Source organism: Cupressus sempervirens, chromosome 7 (genome assembly GCF_028749045.1).
Source record: "Cupressus sempervirens isolate cs-2001-9-10 chromosome 7, ASM2874904v1, whole genome shotgun sequence".
NCBI lineage: Eukaryota > Viridiplantae > Streptophyta > Pinopsida > Cupressales > Cupressaceae > Cupressus > Cupressus sempervirens.
The window spans coordinates 159247683-159273213 of NC_143124.1; the positions used below are offsets into that span (position 1 = coordinate 159247683).

The window sequence follows — 25531 nt, forward strand, 5'->3', positions numbered from 1 at the left end:
TATTATGCCAATAAACCATTGGATGCTTTTTTTTTAAGCCATTGGATAACACCTTATCAAAGCTATTTGTAGTTCAAAGGTAAACTTCCCCTTCCGAACTCATACTATTACAGTTAAATCATGATTGGTGTCTTAAAAGCGAAAAAAAAATTGAGTACGCTTTATTTTAAAAAAAATTAATTTTATCTTTTGTTTGAAAAATACCCATAAAAACACAGAAGTGAGAAAAAAACTTAAAGGCGGAGAGCGGTAGAAGAAAAAAAGAGTGGTACCTACCTAAGCAGTGGTGTGAAATCAATTGGCCTGATATTGTGATTCGGATTTTTAAGGTAGTGAAGCACAAGAAGCTCCATCTCATCGATCGAAATCAGGGTTTTTAGGCAGATTGCGAAAGGAATTGTGGCCACGAAAAATAATCACAATTATAACAAAACATCGATCAATAAGAAGTAGGTGAGCAGAGCCTGATGGTTATCAGATAAAATTTCTTCTGATTTTATTTTTCGGTCTTTTTGTTTTGCCGGAAGGGGAAACAGATAATTTTGAGGATGGCATCTGAAACGACCCATTTGAGTGACCGCCGGATTGAAATGGGGGCTAATGATGCCGACTATGAGAGCGATGCAGAGGGAGGGTCTCTCGCCCTCGCCCTGCGTCGTAGACAGGCGAGTGATGATGAGGATGAGGGCGAACACCCTCAGCTGATAGTTTCGCCCGCTTATGTGGACGATGATTCAGAGGGTGAGGGCGCTCCTCCTCCGCTGGAGGATGAGGAAGATGAAGAAGACGAAGAGGAGTATGGAGAGGATGTGGTAATTGTGGAGGAGGAGGAGGAAGGGATGAGGCTGCTCAGGCGCGGCGGTGGAGAAGAGGGAGGAAAGCTTGGGGTTTTGGAAAGTGTTGGGGATCAAGGAATTGGTAAGGATCAGGTTGTTGAGGAGGAGAAGAAGGAGGCCGAGCCTTTTGCCGTGCCCACTGCGGGAGCATTTTATATGCACGACGACCGGTTTCGCGATAACGGCGGGGCGCGACCCAGGTATCGTTTTCTTGGTTGATTCCCTGGTTGAAATCGTGAATGGTTTTGGATTGATTGAGTGCTGTTATTTTGACTTTGATTTGGGCGTTTCCCTTGCTTGATTGGTAATCTTGATTCATCGCACTTGTAAGTATTGGGTGGATCTAGATAAAGCAACAGGGTCTCGTGGAAATTTAGACAGCGAAATATTGGCTCGAATTCTACGGGATTCAGATAGGATGATTTTAGTGCCGTTGGCTATTCTTTTAACAATTATTTTCTTCAAAAATGTTTTGAAGACTCGCCAAAATTTGTTTAACTTTCGTGAAACATAGAAAGTATTTATGTAATTACAAAAGGTGTGTACTTCCACCAAGCATGAGAAAGCAAGAGCTCCATGTTGAAAACTTTATGTTACGGATTCTATACATATAAAAATGTTTTTGGCTTGATAAAATCATCCATAAGCTGTCGATTTTGGCTTGTGTGGACGTATGCCAATTGCATATGTAGCACTGGTAACAAAGGTTGTCATAGATTTCGGTACAGAGCCTTATTTAGGTGAATTTTAATTTGTGAGGCATCAACATCCGTGGTTAAAGTTGCTGTGGCAATCGGCAGCAGTGGATGCCGACTCACAGTTCCACTGTGAAAATTCATTGGGTGGGCAATTAGATGTTGAGCACTGGTGTTTTTCCTTTTCAGGGCAATGGTTTTTTGTGGAGTTCGACGGCTATCAGTTGGGAAATCATGGGTTCAGTTTGTAAGAGATATGGATAGAGCAAAGTGCAGTTCTGACGGAGTTATGTCAATTGCATATCTTTTAGGCCTGTGGTGGCTTCTGATGTGTTTTAGCATAGAGGCCTAATGGAGGGAATTACAGTGGTGGTCCATCAACACCCATTACAATAGTTTCTATTACATTGGTCAATTATTGGCGTTAACTATCATTTCCATAATTAAATGGTTTTCTTGGGCCTATAGATGTTTAACTATAGGCGTTTCCCTTTTTGCAAGGTGACGGCTTTCTGTGAAATTTAGCCAATTGTCTTTTAGGAAGTTATGGTTTCAGCTTCTGTGGATTTAAATTAACGAGTCAAGTTCATTTCTGACAGAGTCAAGTTAATTGCATATCTGGCATCCTCTTGACAATGGTAGTGATGAGTTTTTGGCTGGGAAATTTTCAGTCTTCAATCGTTGGTGTTGTCAAGTATGTAGGGAAGCCCTTTTGATGGGAATTCAGAGCTCTGGGTAGTAGGCTTCTATCTCTGCATGGCGCAGTAGGGAGTTATCTTCCTCGCTTATCCTGGGTGCGTGCATCTTGCTAGTCATTACTCCTGCTGGGGAATTTTTTTGACGTTTAGGCTTTTTCTTGTATCATAACAAGCCAAGGTTACAAATTGCTCACCAGATATGGCCAACTCAAAGTAAAAAATCTAGCTTTTACCTCAAATTCTTTTCAACTTTTAATCGGGCCATTTTTTGGTAATTTATTAAGTTTGCAAATTATATATATTGTTAAGAGTAATAGCTGCTTATTGGCAGGGGGGACATCACCCTATGTATATTATATCAGTAAAAAATTCACATGCATGATTTTGACTAAATATAAACATTATGTTATATTTATTTTGGTAATTTTGTTAATTTATTGATTTATATTAGTCAAATTTGCTTGCAACTATTTTTGATTTTGCTCCCTCTTGCTGAATGTCACCTGAATTTTCCTGTCACCGAACACAGACTTGAACTTAAGCCTTGTGATATAGGTTGCCAGGTTCAAAAACATTGATTTGTTTGGGTGGTAAAAAAGGACTGGCAATGCAGAAAAAAGTAAATCAGTAATAGTTTATTTTTTTGAATAGAAAATGACAATCTGGCTCGTCAAATAGCCCTAGATCTGAACCAAATTAATGCTTTAGCTCTAGTTGGTAACTATGTTGGGTAGCATTAGAGAACAGGTATGGGTGCAAGACTGTTGCCAGTGCATGGACCTTGTTTTCGCCTTCAGGACTAAAAAAATTGCTCTGTTTGACATGGTTTCCAAATTCGGGAATCTTGACCTCTTAGAGCATGTTGTTAGCTTCTCACGGAGTCACATTAATTGTAAACTGCAGTTACATTTGGTGCCTCTGCAATATTGCAATTTCACACATAACATGCCTCAATGGTGACCATGGACTTAGTCACAAAAATATAAATTCACCTGTATGAATTGCAGACTAAATGTTCGACAGTTGTATGTCTGCAGAAGCTCATTGTGGGTATGCACCATCAAGTTTTAATTCGTAAAAAATGATTATAAGGTCCTTCACTTCAGATAGTGTAGGTTTCTTAATCTCAATTGTATAAACTTACAATATACTTCCACTTTCATCGGAGCCTTTTCTCTAAAATCCAGTGGTGAAACAAGAGAGCCTTGGATTTTGTCTGTGAAACTCAATTGTATAGACTTACAATATACTACCACTTTCATTAGTGCCTTTTTTCTAAAATCCATTATTAAACAAGAGAACTTTAAATTCTGGTAAGTCAGTTTTTTGTTTGCATTAAGATGGCTCCCAACAAGAGGGAGGTGAGTGTGTTTTATTTAAGAAGCACAGGGCAAAACCACTCTAGGAAAGCTCAAACATCCCTTGTTTCTTTTTTCTTTTCAACTTTTTTTGGTATTTCTCATTCATGTAATACAGTAATCATCAATGCTCTGCATAATAGAAATAAACTCAGTTGAAAGTCCTAAGGTGACATGTGGATTTCTTTTCCATCAATAATCTTGCATTTCAGTTAGGATAAACGAGTTTGAGCAAAAATTAAAAGGGATTGTTGCATAAGGAATCTTTTCATTATAAGAAATAAACGTAAAATATGAAGAATTCATGTTGATGTAGACTCGATTGATACAGGTCAGGCCTTGTGGTTTTTGTGTTTTCTGGTCCATTAAAATAAAACATGTATTGTTATCTTCAGAAGTAGGTGGCTATAATCAGCTGATTTCATAGACAATTACATAGTTCTTGTAATGTCCCAATTTTGATTGAGTGGTAGTCTGTCAGCATTGAATTAGCATAGACGGGGTGTCTTTTAATCTTTGTCAGATAGGACTGAAAATAAGATGGCTTTGTGGTCAGCTAGTTGGGTTTGGAATGAACTGTAATAAGGTGGTCAATGAACTGTTTGGTTTTTTGATAATGGAATGGCTTTGACAGTTGAATGTTTATAATCTACAGTTGATTGAAGAGAATTGCTCAGTTAAGTATTGAAACTGCCTGTGATAGGGAATTTAACGGAGCACATTGGTTATAAGTGTTAAAAATTGGTGTCTCAGTATTGCATGTGATAAAGAGCCAAGGATAGATTTTTTTTAATGACAGGTGCTAAGTGACTATTTTGAGGACCATTTTGTATGGAGACAGGGTCAAGTTGGTGCTCAAGATAATTAAGATATTTATGAGTTTGTTTTGAAAGTCTGTATGTCATTAGAATGTTGTCAAAATTCCCCCATGATTTAGTTAAGGTGAAGACTCTTGTAAGAATTTCTAGTGCAAATGTGATGTGGTCTGTTGTAGGATTTGATAATACATTGTGTAGGTTTTTTAGAGTGGTGTTTCTCTTCCAAGAGGGTTTTGAAGTTTTCCCCATCCATGTTTCTTCAAATCTATGTAATAGATAAAATGAAATCTGCATAATATTCCTGTCAGCATTAGTGTAGAAAGCATTCCTATACACCTTTACTTTCTTACAATAAGTGTTGACGAAAAAGCAGAAGATACTTTTTAAAACATCAAAGCAAATTCAACTTCATTTTCAGAACTGTGAAACTCTTTCCATTACCTTTTGGGTCTTTGGAGATGGAAGCTTTCAGACATGGCAGCTAGATTTTCTTGGGGACCACTATCAAGCTGTGGATTGATTATCAGAATATTACAGATTCATAAGAGGTTTTTGGATTTGAATGTTGAATGTGTCAGTAAGCTGTTGCAATCTGTAATATTCATTGTAAGTGTTTCTGTTTGATGATAATAAAAAATACAAAAATAACCATTGCTGTAGTATTTTCTTGGTTATTATCACCTATTCTCTTGCTGGGTGTTTACTTTTTTGTTTTGAATGGGACTATTCATCATCTTTGAATTCTATTATTTGGATATGCAGTGGTAGTAATCTCTCTGCTAGGACTAGTAGTACTTAAAATACAGAGATCTATAATAGTACAACTTGATGATAATATTATCCAGCTCTTTATTTAAGCAACCTTCCATCTGATTGGAATGCACAGTCTAATTGAATGAGTCTTTGTATCCATTGCAATGAGTCCGAAGTGGACCTATTATGCCCTCAATGGAATCTAATCATTATGTACATTGTAAAATCAACTTCTTGGTTATTTTGTTAATAAGTACATACAAATAGTAATCTGCATATAAATATTATCTCAAGTCTAAGCATGAAATATTGTTAGTCGTCAGAATACTGAGTTGTGGTCAGTGCAGTTTTTACTGAGTTGTACCGAGTTTAGAAGACAATTTGCCAGTTTATACCTTCTAAATTCTTAGTTTTTGTAATTTTGCATTTTCTATGCACAGGCGCAGTGCTGGTGGGAGGAAGCTCTGGGAAGCCAAAGATGACAGGGAGTGGTTGCATGATAGATTTGAAGACATAAATTTGAAAGATGATGATGAAGTAAGTTGTTCTTCCTTTTTCCAGCTTATGATACACATATCTTCTTCCTATATTGTACTAAAAACAACCAACAAAAATCATGTGGAAGGTCCAAAAGCTGTTTCATTATTGAAGTAGAGCTTAACAAGTACTCGAAACTAAAGCTACAGATTTCTCTGTTAACTTATAAACATTCTGAAGATGCAGTGTCAATGAGGATGAACATTTCTTGTTGTGTGCTTATCCTGTACATTTCCTGCTACGAGGAATGCTTGGATTACTATATGAAAGCTTATAGGCATTTTTATGCCTCAGCAACCTTAAGGAAGCAAGTAATGAGTATGTGTTTAGGAAATTTGGAGATTTAGCTCAGATTTTGAGGCGTTGTTTTGTTGCTTTTCATTTTAATTTTTCTTGCTATAATATTTTTGCCTTTGCTTCTATATATGCACAATAATCTTATCTTAGCCCGACTGGGTAAGATAAGATGTGAATTTTCCCATGATGTTTTAAAAATGTTGTAAAGGATGAAACCTTGAACATAACTGTTTGAAAGATGAAGGAAATTCCTTTATTGATATCCTGTTATCCACTTCATAATCTTTAAATCCTGTAGCTCTGTCCAAGATTTTGAGTAATATGTAGAAGAGGCAAAGGCTGACATGAAAATAATATCTGGACAAAAAGCTTCTCGATTTTTTTATTGATATTTACATCTCACCGTGTGATCCAAATTCAACCCAATTCTGATGTTATTCTGGCACAGAAGACCCGTTTCTGGAGATCGACAAGGGGATTTGTTTCCATTTACCTTACAGGCTTATACCGTCCAAATTTTGTGTGGTGGCCTTATAATGAAGCTTTAAGTAAAATCTGGCCTTATAATGAAGCTTTGAAGTAAAATCTAAATGTTTTAACCTATTCAGATGAGGTTTTTAATTTCTTTTATGCTTCTTTATGCAACTTGTATGGCATAATTTTATCTTTCTCTTGCTTTTGAGTTTATGGTCTTTTGCCAAAGCGTTGATTCAAATTAATGAAGTAAAAGCTAAATGGTAGGGACAACTGTTTTCTATAATATGGTCACTGATTTTATTGCATTTTTAATAATTTTTAATTTTTTATCATTTGGCATCTGAACAGAATTCTTCTATTTTTTTATATCTTAGGTTTTTATTCCTTGATTTGTAGATTGTGATCATCAGTCTTAACTTTGGTTAGTTGATCACATTAGTGGAAAGATTTGAAATTTACCTATTTCAGAAGTATTCCTCTTGTTATTTTCTCAATAAAATTTGTTGTATAGTTACCTATCTCCCAATTTTTGAAAAAAAATGCTGGTTTTGTTTTCTGACCAATTTGTTTGTAGATTAAAATTTAAGGTTTTTTCTGAACATTTCAGAAGATTTTTGCTTTTTATTAGGGTTTTCAGTTTTTGGTCATTTTTTTAAAACAAAAACTGTGATTTCTACAGTTTTTTTTTTAACGTTTTTGGCTGTTAAAGTAATATTGTAATAACTATTATAATGGTCATGTAAGTAACTTTCTTTAAGTTGGTTTTTAGTAGCTTTTTGTTCTTTAAGTTCTTTAGTTAGTTTAATAACTCTCTGTTCTGTCTTTAGTTTTGGATTCTTTCTGTTATGGAATGATCCTTTTTCAATTGCTTATTTAAGGAGTATTCTTCTTCTTTGTCTAATATTGAATATATAAGTCAACTATCTTTTCATGTTGGAATTTGTTTTTCATATGCAGAGAGATTTACAATCTCTATCCCTTCCTGATTTATATTTGATCTTTTGTGCTCTCATTTTATTATTTAGTTCTGTCATCTGATTTGCATTATTGGCACAGAAAACCCATAATATATCATCATACCTTTAAATGCTGTATTGGTAGTGCATGCAATAATTAGTAGTGTGTTTACATCTTATTCCATCAATGAATCTCGTCTAGAGCTCAATCTTTGCATAAACAAGACAAACATTTCCTTTTTTTATAATTGGACAGGACTATTCTTGCACCTGTGGCAAAGATATCCTACTCGTGTGCTATGTTATTTTCTCTGAAGATTAGCCTGCAGTCATTTTTATATTTAGGGTAAGGAAATGAGACGTAGTGGTCAAAGTCTCTCTTAGTTACATTGGTAATGTGTGATGGTGTTTGGATTTTTTGGAGATATTTAGATTTAGGGACTCTAGATCTGTAAAATAAGGAGGCAAAAATGCTAGCTACTGAATATTAGTAAAGTCTTAATGTTAGAGCCTCAATATTGAATATGAAGATTCTTGTAAGGAGACCTATACATCCAATTCTTCTTTTACGAATGACCATAGATACACAAGCAGCCTCAGCACCTTATTGACACACATTTTTATATATTTTGTAGTCCATGCCGAATCTGTACATGTAGGCCATACAATACATAAGCAGCTGCATTACCTTATGCATACACATCTCTATATATTTTGTAGGCCATGCTGAACTGCATTCAAGTTTCTTGAATTGTATTTTGTATCTCTACTACTACCACACCTGTACATATTTACATGAACATTAGGCAAAGAACGTCATGTATTATCATCACGATTTATTGTATTTTGCAAAAGGTTCAATTAAGATTGTGACTGTGTGGCTCTTTATATTTGATAGAACTCGGAATGGTGTGTGGGATGAAACTCTGTTGAGTCCCTATGGTGTTGTTTGGTCTACCTTCGTGGTGGTCATTCTTGGCATTGGCAGAGTTTTACAGGTGGTCATTAGTCAAGTGTAAGGTGGTATTACTTTATGCTATCTCGAGCAGTAATCACGTTGTTTGCTACAGACATCACTATATTCATAATCTGATTGCAGGTTTGTGGTGGGTTTTCCAAGATCTCAACTAGGTTTTCATCAGAATTTTCTGGGTACCTCGATTTCTGTGCCTCAGATTCTGTGTCATTGGAATTTTATTTTGATTTCAGATTCTTTCTGGGTTCTTTGAGATCTCATCCGTGCATCTTAGTTGGATTTTTTTGAGTTAGGTGGAAAATTTTCTCAAATTCTGCGTCAGCCTTACTTCATCATTTTTTGAAGTCTGTACCTTCATTTGCATTGAGATTCATGGTTTGGAATCTGTGCTATTTCCTCTCCTATAGTTTACACTTTTCTGTGCATTGGGAAATGTGCAAGATGGTGTTGTTCACCAACTTAATGTCAGATGGCAATCAGAGATGCAGCGACAAGAATTATAACACCTGGAAGCAGGGAGGGTCTTAGCCAAAAGCCAATATTGCTGAGCACACAAAGCAGAAAGAATTATACTATGTTGGTTAGCACATAGTATAATAATGCATCAAAAGAATTCAAACCCTAAACTTAAGTGTTGCAAATAGTTCAGAGTATATGGTTAGTATTAGGGCATACAAAGTATAAAGTATAACCACAAATCTAAAATTTAAAAAGTAGGGTTAGGGTGTAATAGCATACAGTAGTAACGAAAAAGTTTCATCCTTAATCCAAACCTGAAAACGGGTTTCAAGGTTTTGGGTGTAAATAGACAATGCGTAAATGACTAAATTAATTATAAACAAACTCTGCTTAGATACTTAAATAATTGTTTACCAAATTCAAAGGTAGTGATTGCTGAGAAACTTAGTCAATCTGTTCAGTTATCTTCTTTTTTGCTTCAATGCTCAAATCCAAAGAAAATCTTGAAACTTTAACCCAGGCCACTCCAATAAATTATAAAGCCCAGAGAAAATTGGAAAATATAAGATTTAAATTAATGAAAACAAAATGCAGCAGAAACATATAGAGTGTTTATTTTATACACATTAAAGTTGGTTGACCTGTGACCAATTTATTCACTGTTGATTGTTCAGAGTCCATGCCCTATCCACAGCATTTTTTTGTGTTACTGGCGGCCACCCTATATTCTATGGTAGGAAAATCTATCCAAGTAATATATAGTAGGATAAGGAGTGATAATCTGTAACTAGGATGAGGAGCAATGGAGGAGCTGGTATCAGTACCTTCCTCCAATTTAAAAAAAAAAGAAAATGGTGTAGCGATATCTTTCTGTTCCTTATACCAATACCAGTATCGATCTCCTGATGCTGTATAATTTATTATGGAAACTTGATTTTCAGATGTAAATATATCTATAAAATTTACAGCTGTGGATGCTGATGGTTCCATGGGTTATTGGTAAATGCTGTCCAAAAGTTGGTTTGGGCCTTCTGGTTAAATGTGTTGCCATAAAGTTGGGGTTATGTACCATTCACTGCTGAGATTATCCTCTCAATTTCTTCTGTGCCTGCTTTATTTCTTTAAGACATTGCCTACTGATTGTTCTTTTGCTTTCTTGGATTTTCCTTCCCCGCTCACTTCTGGGTTTTGCCCATAGAATATTTTACATGTCACAATTTTCTTTACAGGGACAACGCAAGGGAGGTCGAGGCCGTTTCAGAGGTCGTGGTAGAGGTAGAGGTGGTCGACGTGGTCAAGGGAGAGGTAATAGATCTAGAACCTATGAAGATAATAGTGCTCCTCCATTTGTACGCAGAGGTGGTGGAAGGGGGAGAGGGTCCAGGAGGAAGGAAGCTGAAGTAAGAAATGCTGGAGATAGTTCTGTGGGGATAAGCAAACAGTGAGTATTCTTATTCTGTTTTCTCTCTACCACTTACAATGAATAGCTATCACTGTAGTAATGTTTTACCTTCTTCCCACAGAGATTTGAAGGCGTCAGATACTCTACAAAATAGCAGCTCAAGTAAAACTATTTCTCAGCTTGGTAGCGTACACATTAATGGCACAAATCCAAAGAAGCAAGTGGGTTCAAGCTTGAGTTCTGCGTCACCTCCTTTCTATCCATCTGGCACACAACATCAAAATGTGCTATTACCATTGAAAAAAGAATTGCAATATGGAGGTACCAACAGAAGTACTCCTAGTTCAGCAGCAACTGGAGATGATGAAATGAGGATTTCAAACACTGCTACCACATCAAGGAATGGCAAGAATTCTCTCTCTGTTCGTGGACAATCTCAGGCTCTAGTTGATCCCAACTTGCGTTCAAGTGCTGGGAAACAGACAACCAATTCCCAGCACTCGTCAAAATTTTCTTCAGCTAATTTGCCTCAACATCAGCAGTCCAAAATTCAGGGAAGGAGTTCAATGAACGGGGGACATACAAGTAATCATCCTACCAATTCAGGTCATCAAATTAATAAAGGTCCCACTCTTACAAAGATGGAGCCTACAGTTCATCCAAGATCAGCCCAAAGCCAGGTGCAATCAGGCTCCCGAGCTCATTCCCAGCAACCGATTCAACAAGCAGATGGTAATAGTCAATCTTCCTTGGGACCCAGTACCTCTGAAGTTGGAGAAGCTTCATATCCATCTGTTTCAAATAAGGGAAAAAATGTGGTATTGGCAAGGGGTGGGCCAAATGCTCAAGGTGTAGGAAGAAGCTCTTATGTGTATAATGGCACCCAGGCTATCACGGCTACAAGCGGTATGTCTGTGGCACACTCAGAGCAAAGTTTTCCACATACACCAGCATTATTACCAGGTAGGCATAAGGGTACGTGGATTTTATTGAATGTGTATTAATATGAGGATCTTTTGCTTCATTTTATAATGCGTAGGGATTATCACATTCAATTTTGGTATGGATATTATCAGTTATGCAGTTTGGAGGACAGCATCATGCTGGGCTTGGGGTTCCTGCTGTTGGTATGGCACTTCCTGGATATGTGGCTCAACCTCAACTTGGCTTTGGAGCTACTGAAATGACATGGTCCGTAAAATCATCCTTGCACTATTATACTTACTTATATCATAGAAGAAAGAAGAGGTAACATCAACTTGATATGTTTTAATTTAAGTCTTGGCATAGTGTTTTGTGTCGAATATCAAATAGATTTGGTATATTGAGGAGGATATAAGCTATAAAGTCTTGCAGTAAAATCCAGTATACCAAACAAGAACTTTGTTTTTTAATTATAGGCATCAATTGTATCTGGTTGTCGTGAGTTGTTGGCTTGAAACTTGAATAATATATAAGGGAACCGGTGAACTCACCCTGATGATCTGTCATGACTTGGATGCTTAGTTTGAAATTAAATCATTTGTTTCACATTGGAGAATTCTTTTCTCTTTGAACATGATATTGACCATATATGGGGTTTCAATTTTCCGATTTAGGGTGCCTTTCCTAGCAGGAGCTGCTGGTGCCCTTGGAGCCACATACTGTTCTCCATATATAGCACTTGATGGTAGTTATTATTCTCAACGTTCTGCTCAACCTGCTTCATTTGGGGCTACTGGGTATGTGCTTACAGTTGCATTATCTTTTATATATTTATCTCATCTGGTTTCTATGTATATTAGTTGACACTGTGATTACCTACCGCAGAAGGGATTCTGATGGCAACAAGGTTCAGAATACATGGAAGCCAACTCCAAGATCAGGTATGCTTGAAATGCAATACTTGTTCATAGGGATCGTACATGTTTCAAGCAAGTGTTCTTGTGCGTTAAGAAATGTTTTGTCTTTCTTTTAGATGTAGGCAGGAACTAATTCAATTGTTCATGGTTTTATGCAGAACTTGTAAATGACGAATTTGGCCAGCGACAGAATAAGCCACGCAGGCATGACGTCTTATCTTGCTGTTCTAATTTAATTTGTAATTTTTACTAGAATGAATACAACTAATTTGTAACATGCTTAATATGCACATTTCCAAATTATTGGTTTTTTAAAAATGTTGGATCGATTTTCCTTGTAAATGCAGATATTCTGAGATGAACTTTGGTCAGTGAGGATGTTAAGCATTCCACGAAGCAATTTGCTATAACAGGTACAAGTAGGTAGCATGTGCCCCTATATGATGTTCATATTTCAAATATACTGGATCTTTCTCATAAAATAATGCATATGATGTTCATTTTTCAAATATACTGGATCTTTCTCATAAAATAATGCTTGATGTGTATTTCGCAGGGGTCACTTGTATCAGACTTCTGTGATTTTCATGTTTGCCCTGATACATTTGAGGTGGTAACGTTGTTCAGCATATTTTCTGTAAGTAAACTAATAGTTTGCCGCAATGATTACCAAATAATTGTGTCTACTTTAATTAATGCCTTGATTAATATTAAGAATTATAGTAGTATTTAGTCCAATTTGTTCTGCAAAACCAACACGAGTAGAACAAATTACAGGAACGGTCTGCTACAATGCTAAAAGTTAATCAAAGGACGACTTCATCACTTTAAAAGGACATGCCACTAATTTTTTTTGAAAATAAGATAGTCTCACCAGTTTGTTAAAACCAGAATGGTCCCCATCATATGTTTATGTGAGATCATAAGAGAACATGAAGAGGATAAGATAAAAACAAAGGATAATCACAGTAAGTGATATATTAGAATTATTGGTCAGCAAAGTCATGCCAAAATTTTTTAACTTCTATGGACCTCTACAGATGGTACAGACAGAATTTTATATGTTCGGTCCCCCATTTCAGTGGCTGCATCTCTCTAAGAATACTCTGAATAGAATTAGTTTTCTTGACTAGAGCAGAAGAAATAATAATGTACATAAAATAAACCAAAAATGGTCAATAGCACTCGGAAAGTACTCCTAGTTAATAACGAGACTGATGGGGGCAGAAAGACCCCAAGTTTGGTAACAAAGGACAAGGTGTGTAAGATTTGGCTATGGAGATAGCCATCTATGATCTAGAGGCCTAATGGAGTGCACTAGAACATGAGAAAATCAAGATGTGAAAAAAATACATTCATATTAAGGATGCAAATAGAAGCCATGTACAATTTATCAGAGACCCTTGGTTATATAGGCTAAGGTGAGATGTATGATAGTATAAGATTATGACTAATGTCTTAATCTTATTATCCGAGGCATAACATGGTAACTTATCCACTTATAGATGAAAAATGATAACTATCCTCGTAAAGTAGAAGGAATCCTATGTGGTCCCTGACGGAGCCCTAAAATTTACAAAATTTTGGACGCCAGTGGCTAACTAGCCGACCAAATCCCTTTGTGGTAATTTATTTATTAAATTATTAAATAGAAACCCACTTTTCAATAATTTTAAAACTAATTTTTAAATTGTGGAAAATAATTTACTTAGAAAATCTAGTCGGCTAGATAGACGCTTCCATTTTGGACATCCTTTTTTGACATAGACAGAGAGGCAATGTCACTGTGCATATCTCCACCCTTAGTTGGATTTACACTATTGGAAAGATATGAAAAGCATAAATGGGGCAAAACAATTTCAAGCAACTCATTACAAGTTGTTTCAACTGGCAGAATGATGACTGAATTCATAACTTTCACTTTGTACAGGAAATTGTACACGTTAAATGCTTACACTCAATTCAAGCTTGGAATTTCCTGAGATTGGCACAGTTTTACTTAATTGAATGTTCAGAAAGGGGTATGGCCTGTGAACTAAGGGTCCCGACAGGATGTCACCGTAACAAGAAAGTGCCCAAGAAGATGAGAAAGTAATATCCTCAAAATGGCTCATCAGATTAAAGGAACCAGTTTCCTTGAGAAGGAAAATAAAAGCCTTGGATCTGGATGTCCGGACAGTGACCACAATACAGGAAGAGTCACAAAATGATTATCACTGCTACTTACTACAATCTCAATTTGAAAGTCATATTTATCACAGGAATCATTTTGATCAAAATCAGCATATATATCCATCACATTTGATCAAACTGTTCTTTTAATCTTTGGTAAAGCCATGTAGGCAGATGTGAATTCTGACTTTCCAGATTTAGGAAAAATTGATGCATTTTCAATATGACTTGATGAATCAGTCAGGCCTGCTTTAACTGGGCCTTCAGAAATGCCAGCATGGAAGGAAACAAAAGATAAATCTTCAAACAAACGATCGTAAGTATCTGAAAAATTCCTGATACTAGACATGTCTGAATCTGGGGGTGCAAGCAAGTTTGGAGGTAATTATTCAAATTTTTTCTGTTGATCAACAGTCACAAAGGAATCGCTGTGGAAGAATTTTCTCAAACAGGTCTGTAGCAGTATGAAAGAGGAGAAATAAACGTTCCATGCAGTTGACGGCACTGTGCATAAATTGGATGCGATTGTGCTATTATGCAGAAATCATAATGATGGAATTATCATGTGCAATTAACTATGGCATATAGATCATCAGGATGATTAATAGACAACAAGTTTTGAAGCATCAGCAGCCTATCTTAACTGCACCAGCATATTGAGGGGAAAACGAGTCATTTGCCATCTAAACTGAAAGCACTAGAATCATCAAGAACAGAACTGAAGGATGAACACGTATGAGCATTGACAAAAGATATTCGGATGAGTTGTCCTGTATTCATAGCAAGTAACAGAAAGGTTAAATTTTCACAGATATAAACAACCCGATATAATAAAGCTATACAGCGATAATAATCAAACAGTCACAGCAACATGCTTAAAAGGAAGTCTCCACTATTGTCAAAACAGATACGATTGCCGCCAGGGAGTCATAGAATGATATGATAGTCTTTAGAGATTATTATCATTAAATGATAAAGTAACAAAGCCTTCTATGCATCGATTATGATTACAGAAAGTTATTTTGAAGGGTGCGTCTATTGTAAAAACATCAAAAATATGATAAAATCTCATATATTATAAGTCAAATAAAATGAAGAGAAATGATTTTTGAAATTGAAATGTTACACTCCTTTATTATTATTATATAAATAAGGAGAGGTCTCTTTGACAAGACATTCGAAAAAGCAAAAGATATATATATTTGTAAGGAGGAATAAGGAGCTTGAAGTATGACTTTGTAATATATTCTAATATTATATGTCAATGATTTATAAAAGCCTGTTGCTTAATGATTATTTAAATGGCACAAGGAATTAAATTGTAGTTGATTGGTCCTTTATAATCAGTTTTAAAATTGTGTAATCAATTTATGTCAAATAAGTGGACGAGGTCATCTATGGCATTTTAAACTCGATCATCGCAAATATTGTGAAATATTTAATTGTTTCCTAATCTATGTCCAGTGTGTCTCCTCGATCTTAGGAGTTAAAGCACAATCTGGACTAATTTAGAATTGCATATATATATTTGATCCATTGCATCTTGATTATTAAATTGTTAATAGTTTATGTGCATAGAACATTATAAAGTTGTACGTTTAATTGAAGTTGACTCTGTTGGCTGAATAAGCTAAAGCATTGGTCTTTTATCATTGAAGTATTGGATTTATATTTGAAGTCAAAAAATCTATAACTTCCTTCTTACAACCTCAAATCCTTCGTTAAAAACCTTATACAAAACATTCATTTCAAACTATCACATAACTCCATATTAATCGAGTTCAAAGACTTAACCAGTTGGAGAACTCCAAAGCTTAAATTCACTATAGAAAAGCTTTGGATTAGGTGGTCAGGTTCAAAGTGAAGGTCTACACACCTAGGTGTAGTGAAGCCTGGAGTGTAGGGGAATCAATAAGTATTCTTGTTCATTGGCCAGAACTGATTGAGAAATTTTGTTGGAGAATTGGCAAGCTCTTGGATTTCCAATCTGTGGTTTTGGTAACCATCAATCCCTATGTAAACCTAATGAACATGTCCTAGTGGAAGAAATCCTATGTGGTCCTTAAGTAAACCTAAGGAACATGTGAATCTTATATAATTAATTAGGCAATGTACTAATGTCCTAATTACTTGAACACACTAACTTAAGATTAACATGAGTATAAGCTAAAGAGCAAATGATGAATGCATGAAATGCGAGAATGAATGCATGATTTGGTTGCAACAACAAGCCTTGATGAGGTGCCCTTGTATAAACCAACACAATCTTCACAATTGGAGAAAAGGAGAAGAATCATTGGGAAAAATCTCATCTCCAAAAGAGTGAAAATGAAATACTTGCTCAAGTTGATTGTTCACATATTCGTATAATTTTTTTCATGTGTAAAATCCTTACTTATTAGATTGCTTCTCAACAGGAGCCTTGATGTTTTGAAAAAGATCTCATTCTTTATCCCATGAAAGTAAACTGAAGTGAATCTCTAGTAGTCATCTATGAAGGTGAGTACATAACTAGCCTCTAGATCATCGAGAATCAATTGAAGAGCTCCCATAGCCCCCAGGATTTCCCTATATTAAACCTTATCTTCTAGATGTGTACTCATAAGACAACCTAGATTGTCAACATCTGAAAATTCGGTGCCATATCTTGCAAGCTGAATTATTGGAGATATTGGTAGTTAGGATAACCAAATTGCCCATGCCATATCATAGTCAAACTGCAAGGTGCTTGTTGATGTGAGTTTTGTTCCACTACAACATGCAAGATTGAATGCTTCGTAGTTCAAGACAACACCAAATTTCCAACTCTCTTGAATAAAGATACTCATATGGCGATATTCAATATTATCAAGCTTTCAATTTTGATGCCATATTCAAGCTTATAAACATTATCATTATCAAGCTATTGACATAATGTTGAATATAATATTGTAAAGCCAATGTCTCAATGTACCTCTTCATACTCTAACATTATCAAGCTTTCAATTGTGATGGTATATGCCCAAATTTCGTCTTCTCAAATTTTCTCCGTCTTATGAAAATCTTCTTATCCCATGACTTTGAACTTGCTTGTACTTGGAAACTTAGTGTCTCTTTTGATGCCTTGAGCTCAATCCTAATGAAGTGTTGAAGCTTTTACACACTTGGATTTTCAAAGAAGTTCATGTTGGCGATAATTTTCTCTACTCGTAGATTTTGATTTTTCTCGTGTCAAAAATTGTTCTTCAAATTCCATCTTAATCTCGCCTTTTGAGGTTGCACTACAATTTGATCTTTGACGTTGAACAAGCCTCTCTTTTAACAATTACCATGCAAAATAAAGTTATTTTCTTATTAAGCTCACAAAATGGTAAGTATAACTATAAACAATATTAAGGAAATTGCATCAAGATCGACTATTATTCTACTAATGCAATTTGATTCAGAATTATCAATTTTCCAAGGTTTGATTTTTCTAATTTCTACCCAGATTACTTTTTTTAAGCACACTTCAATTCTGATTTTGATTGCGTTTTTAGCCCAAATTTACTTTTTTGCAAGCTTCAAATTCCGATTACATAAAATTAGAGATTTATCTTCCAAAACCTTTTCAAACTTAATTTTTTCTTGATACAAATCGATTTTTCTTGCTTTCAGCGTTTATTATGCCAAGGGTGCTGGGAAAAAAGGTTTTGGATTCTTGGGATTTTGCAAGGGCAGAAATTCCAAGATCTTGAGAATTCTGACACTCACCTTGCATGCTTATTTTGCCAACCTAAGTTCAAATTCATGTTTGAAATGGCTTTCAAGGTTTACTTGTCATGAAGCTCAATCTGATTTGCAATTCTAGTTGGTTGGAAGTTCATCACTATAATTGTCCAATCCATTTTCATTTTTGCTCCTCATCATTTATCACCAAGGATTTGGTTGATTTCAATCTTCCCTCTTTCGATTTCGTCCTTCACTTATTTAGAATTCAACTTTCACCCGAGACCACCTTTCTAGGGTGAAGATTTTGAGTTTTTGAGATTAGAAATCCCATGTTTGGAGAAATAATGCCCAAGGTGCTCATGGAAAAGATTTTGAGAAGTTGGGATTGAAAATTCCTTTAGAATTCTGCCTTGAAATCTCTCCTCAATTTCGATGCTACTTGGCCTTCATTTCATAACTTCTCATATCCAAACTTGTAACCCCTCTAGACTATGGCAGAAATTTGGAGAAGTTGGAATTTTTCATGGGTAAAAATCTAAAGATCTTGGGATTTCTGACCTGATTTTGCATGTTGAAACTCCCAATTTGTTCACTTCAATTTCTTATAACTTATTCTTTATATTTTATATAAATATCGTCAAGATGTTTGAGAGTGGTTTCATTTAACTTTCATGTTCATAGGAGTAGTAGCAAAGATTTTATATTTTGGGAGTTTGTAAACATTTCCAGCCTTCTTCAATGTTATCTCCCACAAACTATTATTGACTTTCTAAGATAAAATTGAAACTAGAACAAGGACTGCCAAAAGATTTTAACTCTTTCATCACAAATTATTAACTACATATCTTTGGCTACCTTGGCCCAACTCTCATTCACGTCCTTGATCAACTTGACTTTTTAACAAGAGAAAGTTGATCAAACTTATCTCTAAGGCTTTGGAGACTTGAAAATTGCTATCAACTAAAACTACCTAAAACCACTGCTACAATTAAGTGAAAAGAGGAGGTCCCTATTTGTGAAAACCTCACAACTATGCCTTGACATGAGCATGATGACATCAACACAAAATTTGAAGAGTATTCTTTTGATGGTGCCAAAGAAGAATATACTTACAAGGAATGAAATAGTGTTGTTTATCGTGTATAGAGAAACTAGGATTGTTAGGTCCATCCCCTCTTATATTGGAAGGAAGATGATTCACTAGGCTTGAGCAGGCTTAAGTGTCAAGTGAATGCAATGCTTATTTGCCTACATGGAAGATCATCATGGAAATGTAAATGAAGAATGTGAGATCTAAGACTACTAGGAAGAGAGAGAAAGGAGCTTTTTGTAAAATAGAGACAATTAGCAGACTAATATGCAAATAGTCAAATAGTGAGACTAGATTTAAGAAGCCAATACAAAGACTAACCTATACTTGAAACTTAATCCCAAAATGTTTGTTAGTGGTGAGCATATAGTATTATAGTAAAATAATGAATGTGTTATTAAACAAAGATCATGAATGATCTATATATACAAGATACAAGTGAATGTTTCTATAATGAACAGGATAGAGGAAAAAGAAACATTCTTGTAGAAAGTTTCCATAACAAACCGAACGAGTTTATGGAAACATTACTAAAAGAGTGACCATTAGAAAAAGACAGAAAATAGAGTAAATAGAAACTATCTAATATCGTAATACCCTCCCCTAATGGTGTCACTCTATCTTCAAAAACAAAAATTTGCATGTTGTCAAAAAGCGTAAAAGGCAGTCTCAGGTTGATTAGAGAGGTCGGCATGTTCTACAATGTTGGCCTGTGGTTGGGATCCACTCTGCTTTCGCTGATCAAAAGCAATGCGAGTCCTGCATTCTTGGATCACATGACCGAATTTGTGGCAATAGTTGCATCGGATTTGCTTCTTCTTGGAGCTATTATGAGATTGAGCAGATGATCCTTGTGTTGAAAATGCTTGTTCAAAGGAGAACGAAGGAGCACTACTACCAAACAGTTGTTTCCAATGATCCTACTGCTGAAGCTTGGTGCACACAACTGAGAACTTTAGGTCAACATTAGTTGTAGTAATGTTGAGTGTCTCAATAAAGTGCTCTTAGGATGGTGGTAGACTTTTTAGAGTAATGACTACCATGTCCTCTTCCTCCATTTTACGGCCAATGGCCTCAAGTTGATCCTTCATGTCCTTAATCTTCAGAAGATGGTCTTTTAAGGACATGCTCATCCATAATAATGGAGAATAGCCGATTCTTCAAAAAGTAGGTTCTCCTTTTATTTGATGTCTTGTGGAGATCCTTCAATATTTTCGAGATCTCTGCAGTTGTCTTGCCAGATGGCACTTGAGGCAGCTGATCACCAGTAACTGAAAGCTTAATAAGCATAATTGCTTCATGATTATGCTTATCTAACTTCTCTTGAGTAGCATTGACTGTGGTAGGATGAGTTTCAGTACCCAAAACAAACACCTCAAGGCGACAGTACTTGAAGATTGTCATCATTCTCTGCTTCCAAGTGTTGTAGTTCTTTCCGTTGAATTCTTGGCTGCCTTCCAGCATAAGACTGGTGAGAGATACCATTGCAAGTTTTCAATGAAAAAGTGTGAAAAAACTGAGATGGCACGAACTTCAAGGTAGATTGACAGAAGACCCAAAAAATTTAAAGAGGCACTTGGAAAGAGCTCAAAAAACCTAGATAGAATCTGCTGTCAGATTTTGCTTTTGTTGGCCCAAAAGTCAAGGCACAGAAAATGATGCTGGCCTTGCATTTATACTCTCCAAGCTATTTAGGGGATTAAGAGTCGATGTAAGCCAACTTTGAATTTACTATCTCGCATAAAACCATATTAACAAACGCCAATTCAATATTTGGGCAAAAATTAGCATGGCCAGGGTGAATTTCAATTATAGACTCGCAAAATTTACGATTTGCTCCTCCTAGGTCACCCCAATCAAGGCTTAAATGGATCAAGTTATAACCGAGGTTAAAACTTGGTTCATAAGGATTGCACAAAACTAGGCCAAATAACATGTAAAATAGGCCACACATGCTAATAGGGGCTATGTATCCAAATGATAATTGAATGGATGTAATAATTAAAGGGGCACACCAATAATTAAGTGGATTTCGAAGAGATTGATGATATGAACCAATAAAGGGATAAATATTTAAATATCTATTAATTAAATTCATAATAAAATCTGATGACACATAGAAGAATGAACATCCACTAAAATGAGTGCTTACAATAAGGTGCTTAATATTCTGATGCCTGTGTTGGGGGATCCTTTTACAGATTTTGCTTGAGTATTCTTTTGTTGGCAATTAAACTAGGATGTTTCAGTGATATATTCTTTATAGTATGTTGGGGCTTGCATAGTTTGTTGCCACTCAGTTGAATCACCTTGCACCATGTGGCTGCAGGAGAGCTTTGGGCACTGTGTAAGGCCTTTATTTTATTTTTTGATTTAAAAAGCTTTTACAATGAATAAATGACATTATGCAGATAACGTAAATTTTTTTACATGCACAATATTGTTTTTGTGAAGGTAGCATCATCGTGTATGTCAAGCTGTATGGCTTGACATGCAAATATTTGCCATGAAATAAGATTTGTGGCAAATGGAGTGTGTTGGGGAATTACTTTTTGGCCAAAAAGCACTTTGAAGTGGCAGCTACCTCCTAGATTGTTATAAAACTGAATGGAGATTCAGTCTTCTCAAATCGAGAAATTAAAAAGTGAACAAACCAACAGAATAGAAACTACCTAAACAACTTAAAGTAAGACGACCATAATAGAAAGGAGAAACATTACATTATTATTCTAGTAAGATCTAGCAATCACTTTATGGAGATAACGATCCAAGATCTATAGGGCTAATGGAAAGCACTGGGACAAGAGAAGATCAATACAACAAGAATAAATTGTATTCCTATCAAGAATGCAAATAGAACCCACGTACTTTATATGAGAGACCCTTGGTTATATAGGCTAAGGTGAAACATGATTGCATGATACTATGCCAAGAGTATTAATCTTCTGATATGGACATAAGATATAACTTATCTACTTATGGTAGAAAAGTGATAACTATACACTTAATGTGGAAAGTTGTAAATTTTTAACCAGAAGTAGATAATTGCAACAAAAATGAAATGCAATAATTCGAAGCAATCAGATAACAAAAGTCATATTATGGGAGAAACCCTCATCAAGGAAAACAACTCAGCTCACCAAAAAACAGATCCTTTATTAGAATTACAAAAACGGATTACAATAACTCTGTCTCCTTTTGAAGTCTGTAACACTCAATGATCACGCAATAATTAGAGTTAAAGATAAACAATTCGAGTATTACTTCATACAGTCACAATACTCAAATATACATACAAAATAGTATAAGCTCAAACAAATTAACTAATACCATGGTGGATATACATAGAACACTGCACAGAACTGACAAATACTTCTTTCAATATATCTAACTCAGAATCACCTACTCACAGAAAATGGACTCCATAACATGAAAAAATTCAACGGAGAGAGAAAATACAAACAATAACTAAGAGATATATCTGCTGCATACATGAGTCTCCTTTAAATATTTTGGTTACAAAGATGAAGATTCTTTTTAATAAATGAGATGACATGACCGTCAGTAAAAGTCCTGATGACATATGAATCGATGAAGGCTTAGAGAAATTGTCGACATTAAATGCCAACATATATACAAAGCCATATTGGTAAACAAATGATGAAGACATGATGCCAGCAGTAATTGGTGCCATTTCAGCACTCACGTGGCAACTGCTAAGGGTAAACAGGTAGAAAAGGATGCAGGAAAACCACAATGCCAAATAAGCAAGATGGCTCAACATAAGAACCACGAATGCAATGCTGTGTCAAAATTAAGGAATACAAATAAAGTTTCCAAAGTGCTTTAGCTTACCAAAGACATAAGCCTGATAATGATACATAGGCCGAGACATAGGCCTGATAAAGATGAAGACAACACCAACATAAAAGTATTGTTGAAAGGGAACTATCACACGATCAACAAAGGTAGGAGATCTATCTCACAACTACCAAAACTTCAACATTGCCTCTTTGCAAGAGAGAGATCTTCAGTTTTCCATCTCATAACAAGTGCGCATAGCTGCAACCAAAAGAATGTCATAAAAAATCTTATCATATATCTTCTCAATAAAATTGTTATCTCATCTTAACAATATTCATCATAGCTGCTCCTAGAGGGTGAAATAGAAAATATACTCATGGAGTCGCACACATGACTTCCACAGAGGGTGGATCCATCATAGGTACTCTCAGTGGGTGGAACAAGGTATTTCACCTTGAACCTTTGTCACAGAGAGGAACTCATGAACAATGAATCACACCTTGAACTTCTCTCACAAAAAAGAATTCATTAATCATATGCAAAGAATCACCGAGCTTGAGACTCTCTCTCAACATGAGCATCCTTCTCCAAAATACGGAGCTTATCCCGGAAGTGGCTTGGTGAGAATGTTTGCAGTCTGTTCCTCTGTAGAAATGTACCCGAGCTTAACTTCTTTACGCTGAACCATACCTCTTAATTAATGATATTTAATTTCCACATGTTTGGTTCTATCATGAAAAAAACTGATTGGCCGGAAGCTTCACACAACTTTGGTTATTGCACAAATTCAATGTAGGTTCCAAAGACTGCCCATCAACCCTGCCTGTACATAATGGGATTAACTAAATCTTAAGAGGCCACATCCTCATGTAACTTTTCAGAGACCATAAACTTATACTTTTAGCATGCCAAATCTCTTCATAAAAAGCACAAGGGACTTGCTTTAGACCATACAAAGCCTTTTTCAACCTGTACACATGTGAGTCTTTGTCATGAATCATAAACTCTGATTGTTCAATGTATACTTCTCTTCATTTATGTCATTCAAGAATGCTGTTTTCACATCCATTTGTTGAAGCTTCCAACCCTTAACTGCTGCAACAAGTATGATTGTTCCGATAGAAGTGTAATGTGCTATAGGGGCAAAAGGTCTCTTCATAGTGTACACCCTCTTTTGCTGAAAAACCTCTAGCTACGAATCTAGCTTTGTATTTTTCTATAGTTACATTAGTTGCATTTTTAATCTTAAACAATCATTTAGAAGAAACGACTAATTTAACTTTGGGCCTGGGAACAATCTCCCACTTTATTTTTGATGATAGATTGATATTCTTACTTCATGGCATCCTTCCACACTTGCTGATTTCAATCGTCTTCAAAATTAGAAGGCTCAGATTCTATAATATGACTCATCAAAGCTACATAACATGCAAACTTATGAAGCCTTGAATATTATGATAATAGATAGTTTCTATTTATATTTAATGGTTGTCTATTGTAATTTGTTGTAAATATTAGAATCTTTCTAATATTTACTTAGTTTTTAGTTATTTATTAGCTAGAATAGAATGTTTCTATTCTTAACAATTGTTTCCTAAGGAAACATCGTTTACTCTTTTGTATATATTGATCCATTGATCTTTGTTAATATCAAGCCAATATTTTACCAATTACTTCACATAATATGGTATTAGAGCAAATGCTTCAATTTTTTTCCAAATAAAAATTAATAATTTCGTTTCAAAATTATCAGTGCCATTTTTTCAAAAATAATTTTTTGGTCACGTTTTTCCTGATCTTTAGTGTGTTTCGCTGGTGTTTGATAGTGACTGGCTTAGAGCTTCTTGCGTCTCTAATCGCATTACTGTGGATGCGTTTTTTCCCGCGCTTGTGATTTTCAAATGCTATTTATTCTGGTTTTGGTGTTTGGTCACGTTTGCAATTTTTTTATTTTGGTGTTTGGATGCGATTTATCCTTGTATATTCCTAGCTATTTATGCTTGACGTTGCGCCTAATTTTTTGCCCGTGGTTTTGGATGGGATTTGCAGATTTTTGTTGCAATTTTTTGCTCCTTGGGCATTGTCTAGGGTATCTAAAATCCTCTGTATGTGATCCATGCCCAAATTTGCCATTTTTTCTATTCAATTTGCCATTTTTTTGTGAAGGATTTTCAGCCGGCTAGGGTTTTGTTCGAACCTTTAGGTGTTTTACCGGATTTGAAATTTGACTATAGATTTTTGGTGGGTTATTAGAGCTCAATTAGGTTGTCTATTTATTTCTAGGTACCTCAATTTTTTTGCATTGATTTTTGAGCCAACGGATCTAGAATCCGACATCATATTCCTCATAAGTTTTTCGAGCTCTCTTGTAGGTCGAGCTCTCTTCTAGCTACCTCTTCATTTTCTTGGGTCTTTCAATCTTTTGCCTCAAAGTATGTGCCTTCACGAGTTTTTCACTTTTTCGCCAAAAAACATGCCATGGCATCTTCACGTAATGTTTTGCTCGAGGGAAATTAGAAGTTCAATGGTTGCAATTATGGCACGTGGAAGTGGCAGAGACTAACAATCTTTGAATATTGAAATACAGATTAGACTGTTTTGGGTGTTACATAGTGTTTGATTGCAGCTAGTAATGGTTAGGGTACATATGATCAAAATAATTAGGAGCGGTG

General features: G+C 35.5%; 1 protein-coding gene across 8 annotated transcripts in view; it reads left to right on the forward strand.

Annotated features, from left to right (window-relative positions):
- The first annotated feature begins 235 nt into the window (after positions 1 to 235).
- Positions 236 to 25531, forward strand: part of LOC149545998 (protein MLN51 homolog) — a 40926-nt gene continuing 15630 nt past the window's right edge. For 2 of the 8 annotated variants that reach the window (XM_089790930.1, XM_089790932.1), the window contains exons 1-10: positions 236 to 1036; positions 5599 to 5695; positions 10090 to 10301; positions 10384 to 11237; positions 11339 to 11453; positions 11861 to 11983; positions 12072 to 12127; positions 12262 to 12307; positions 12451 to 12522; positions 12660 to 12740. In XM_089790930.1, coding sequence (XP_089647056.1) covers positions 549 to 1036; positions 5599 to 5695; positions 10090 to 10301; positions 10384 to 11237; positions 11339 to 11453; positions 11861 to 11983; positions 12072 to 12127; positions 12262 to 12307; positions 12451 to 12478 — 2019 coding nt within the window. In that variant the 5' untranslated portion in view covers positions 236 to 548 and the 3' untranslated portion in view covers positions 12479 to 12522; positions 12660 to 12740. The remainder of the gene's footprint in view (positions 1037 to 5598; positions 5696 to 10089; positions 10302 to 10383; positions 11238 to 11338; positions 11454 to 11860; positions 11984 to 12071; positions 12128 to 12261; positions 12308 to 12450; positions 12523 to 12659; positions 12741 to 25531) is intronic. The other 6 variants (XM_089790929.1, XM_089790931.1, XM_089790934.1 and 3 more) reach the window with 3 other exon arrangements.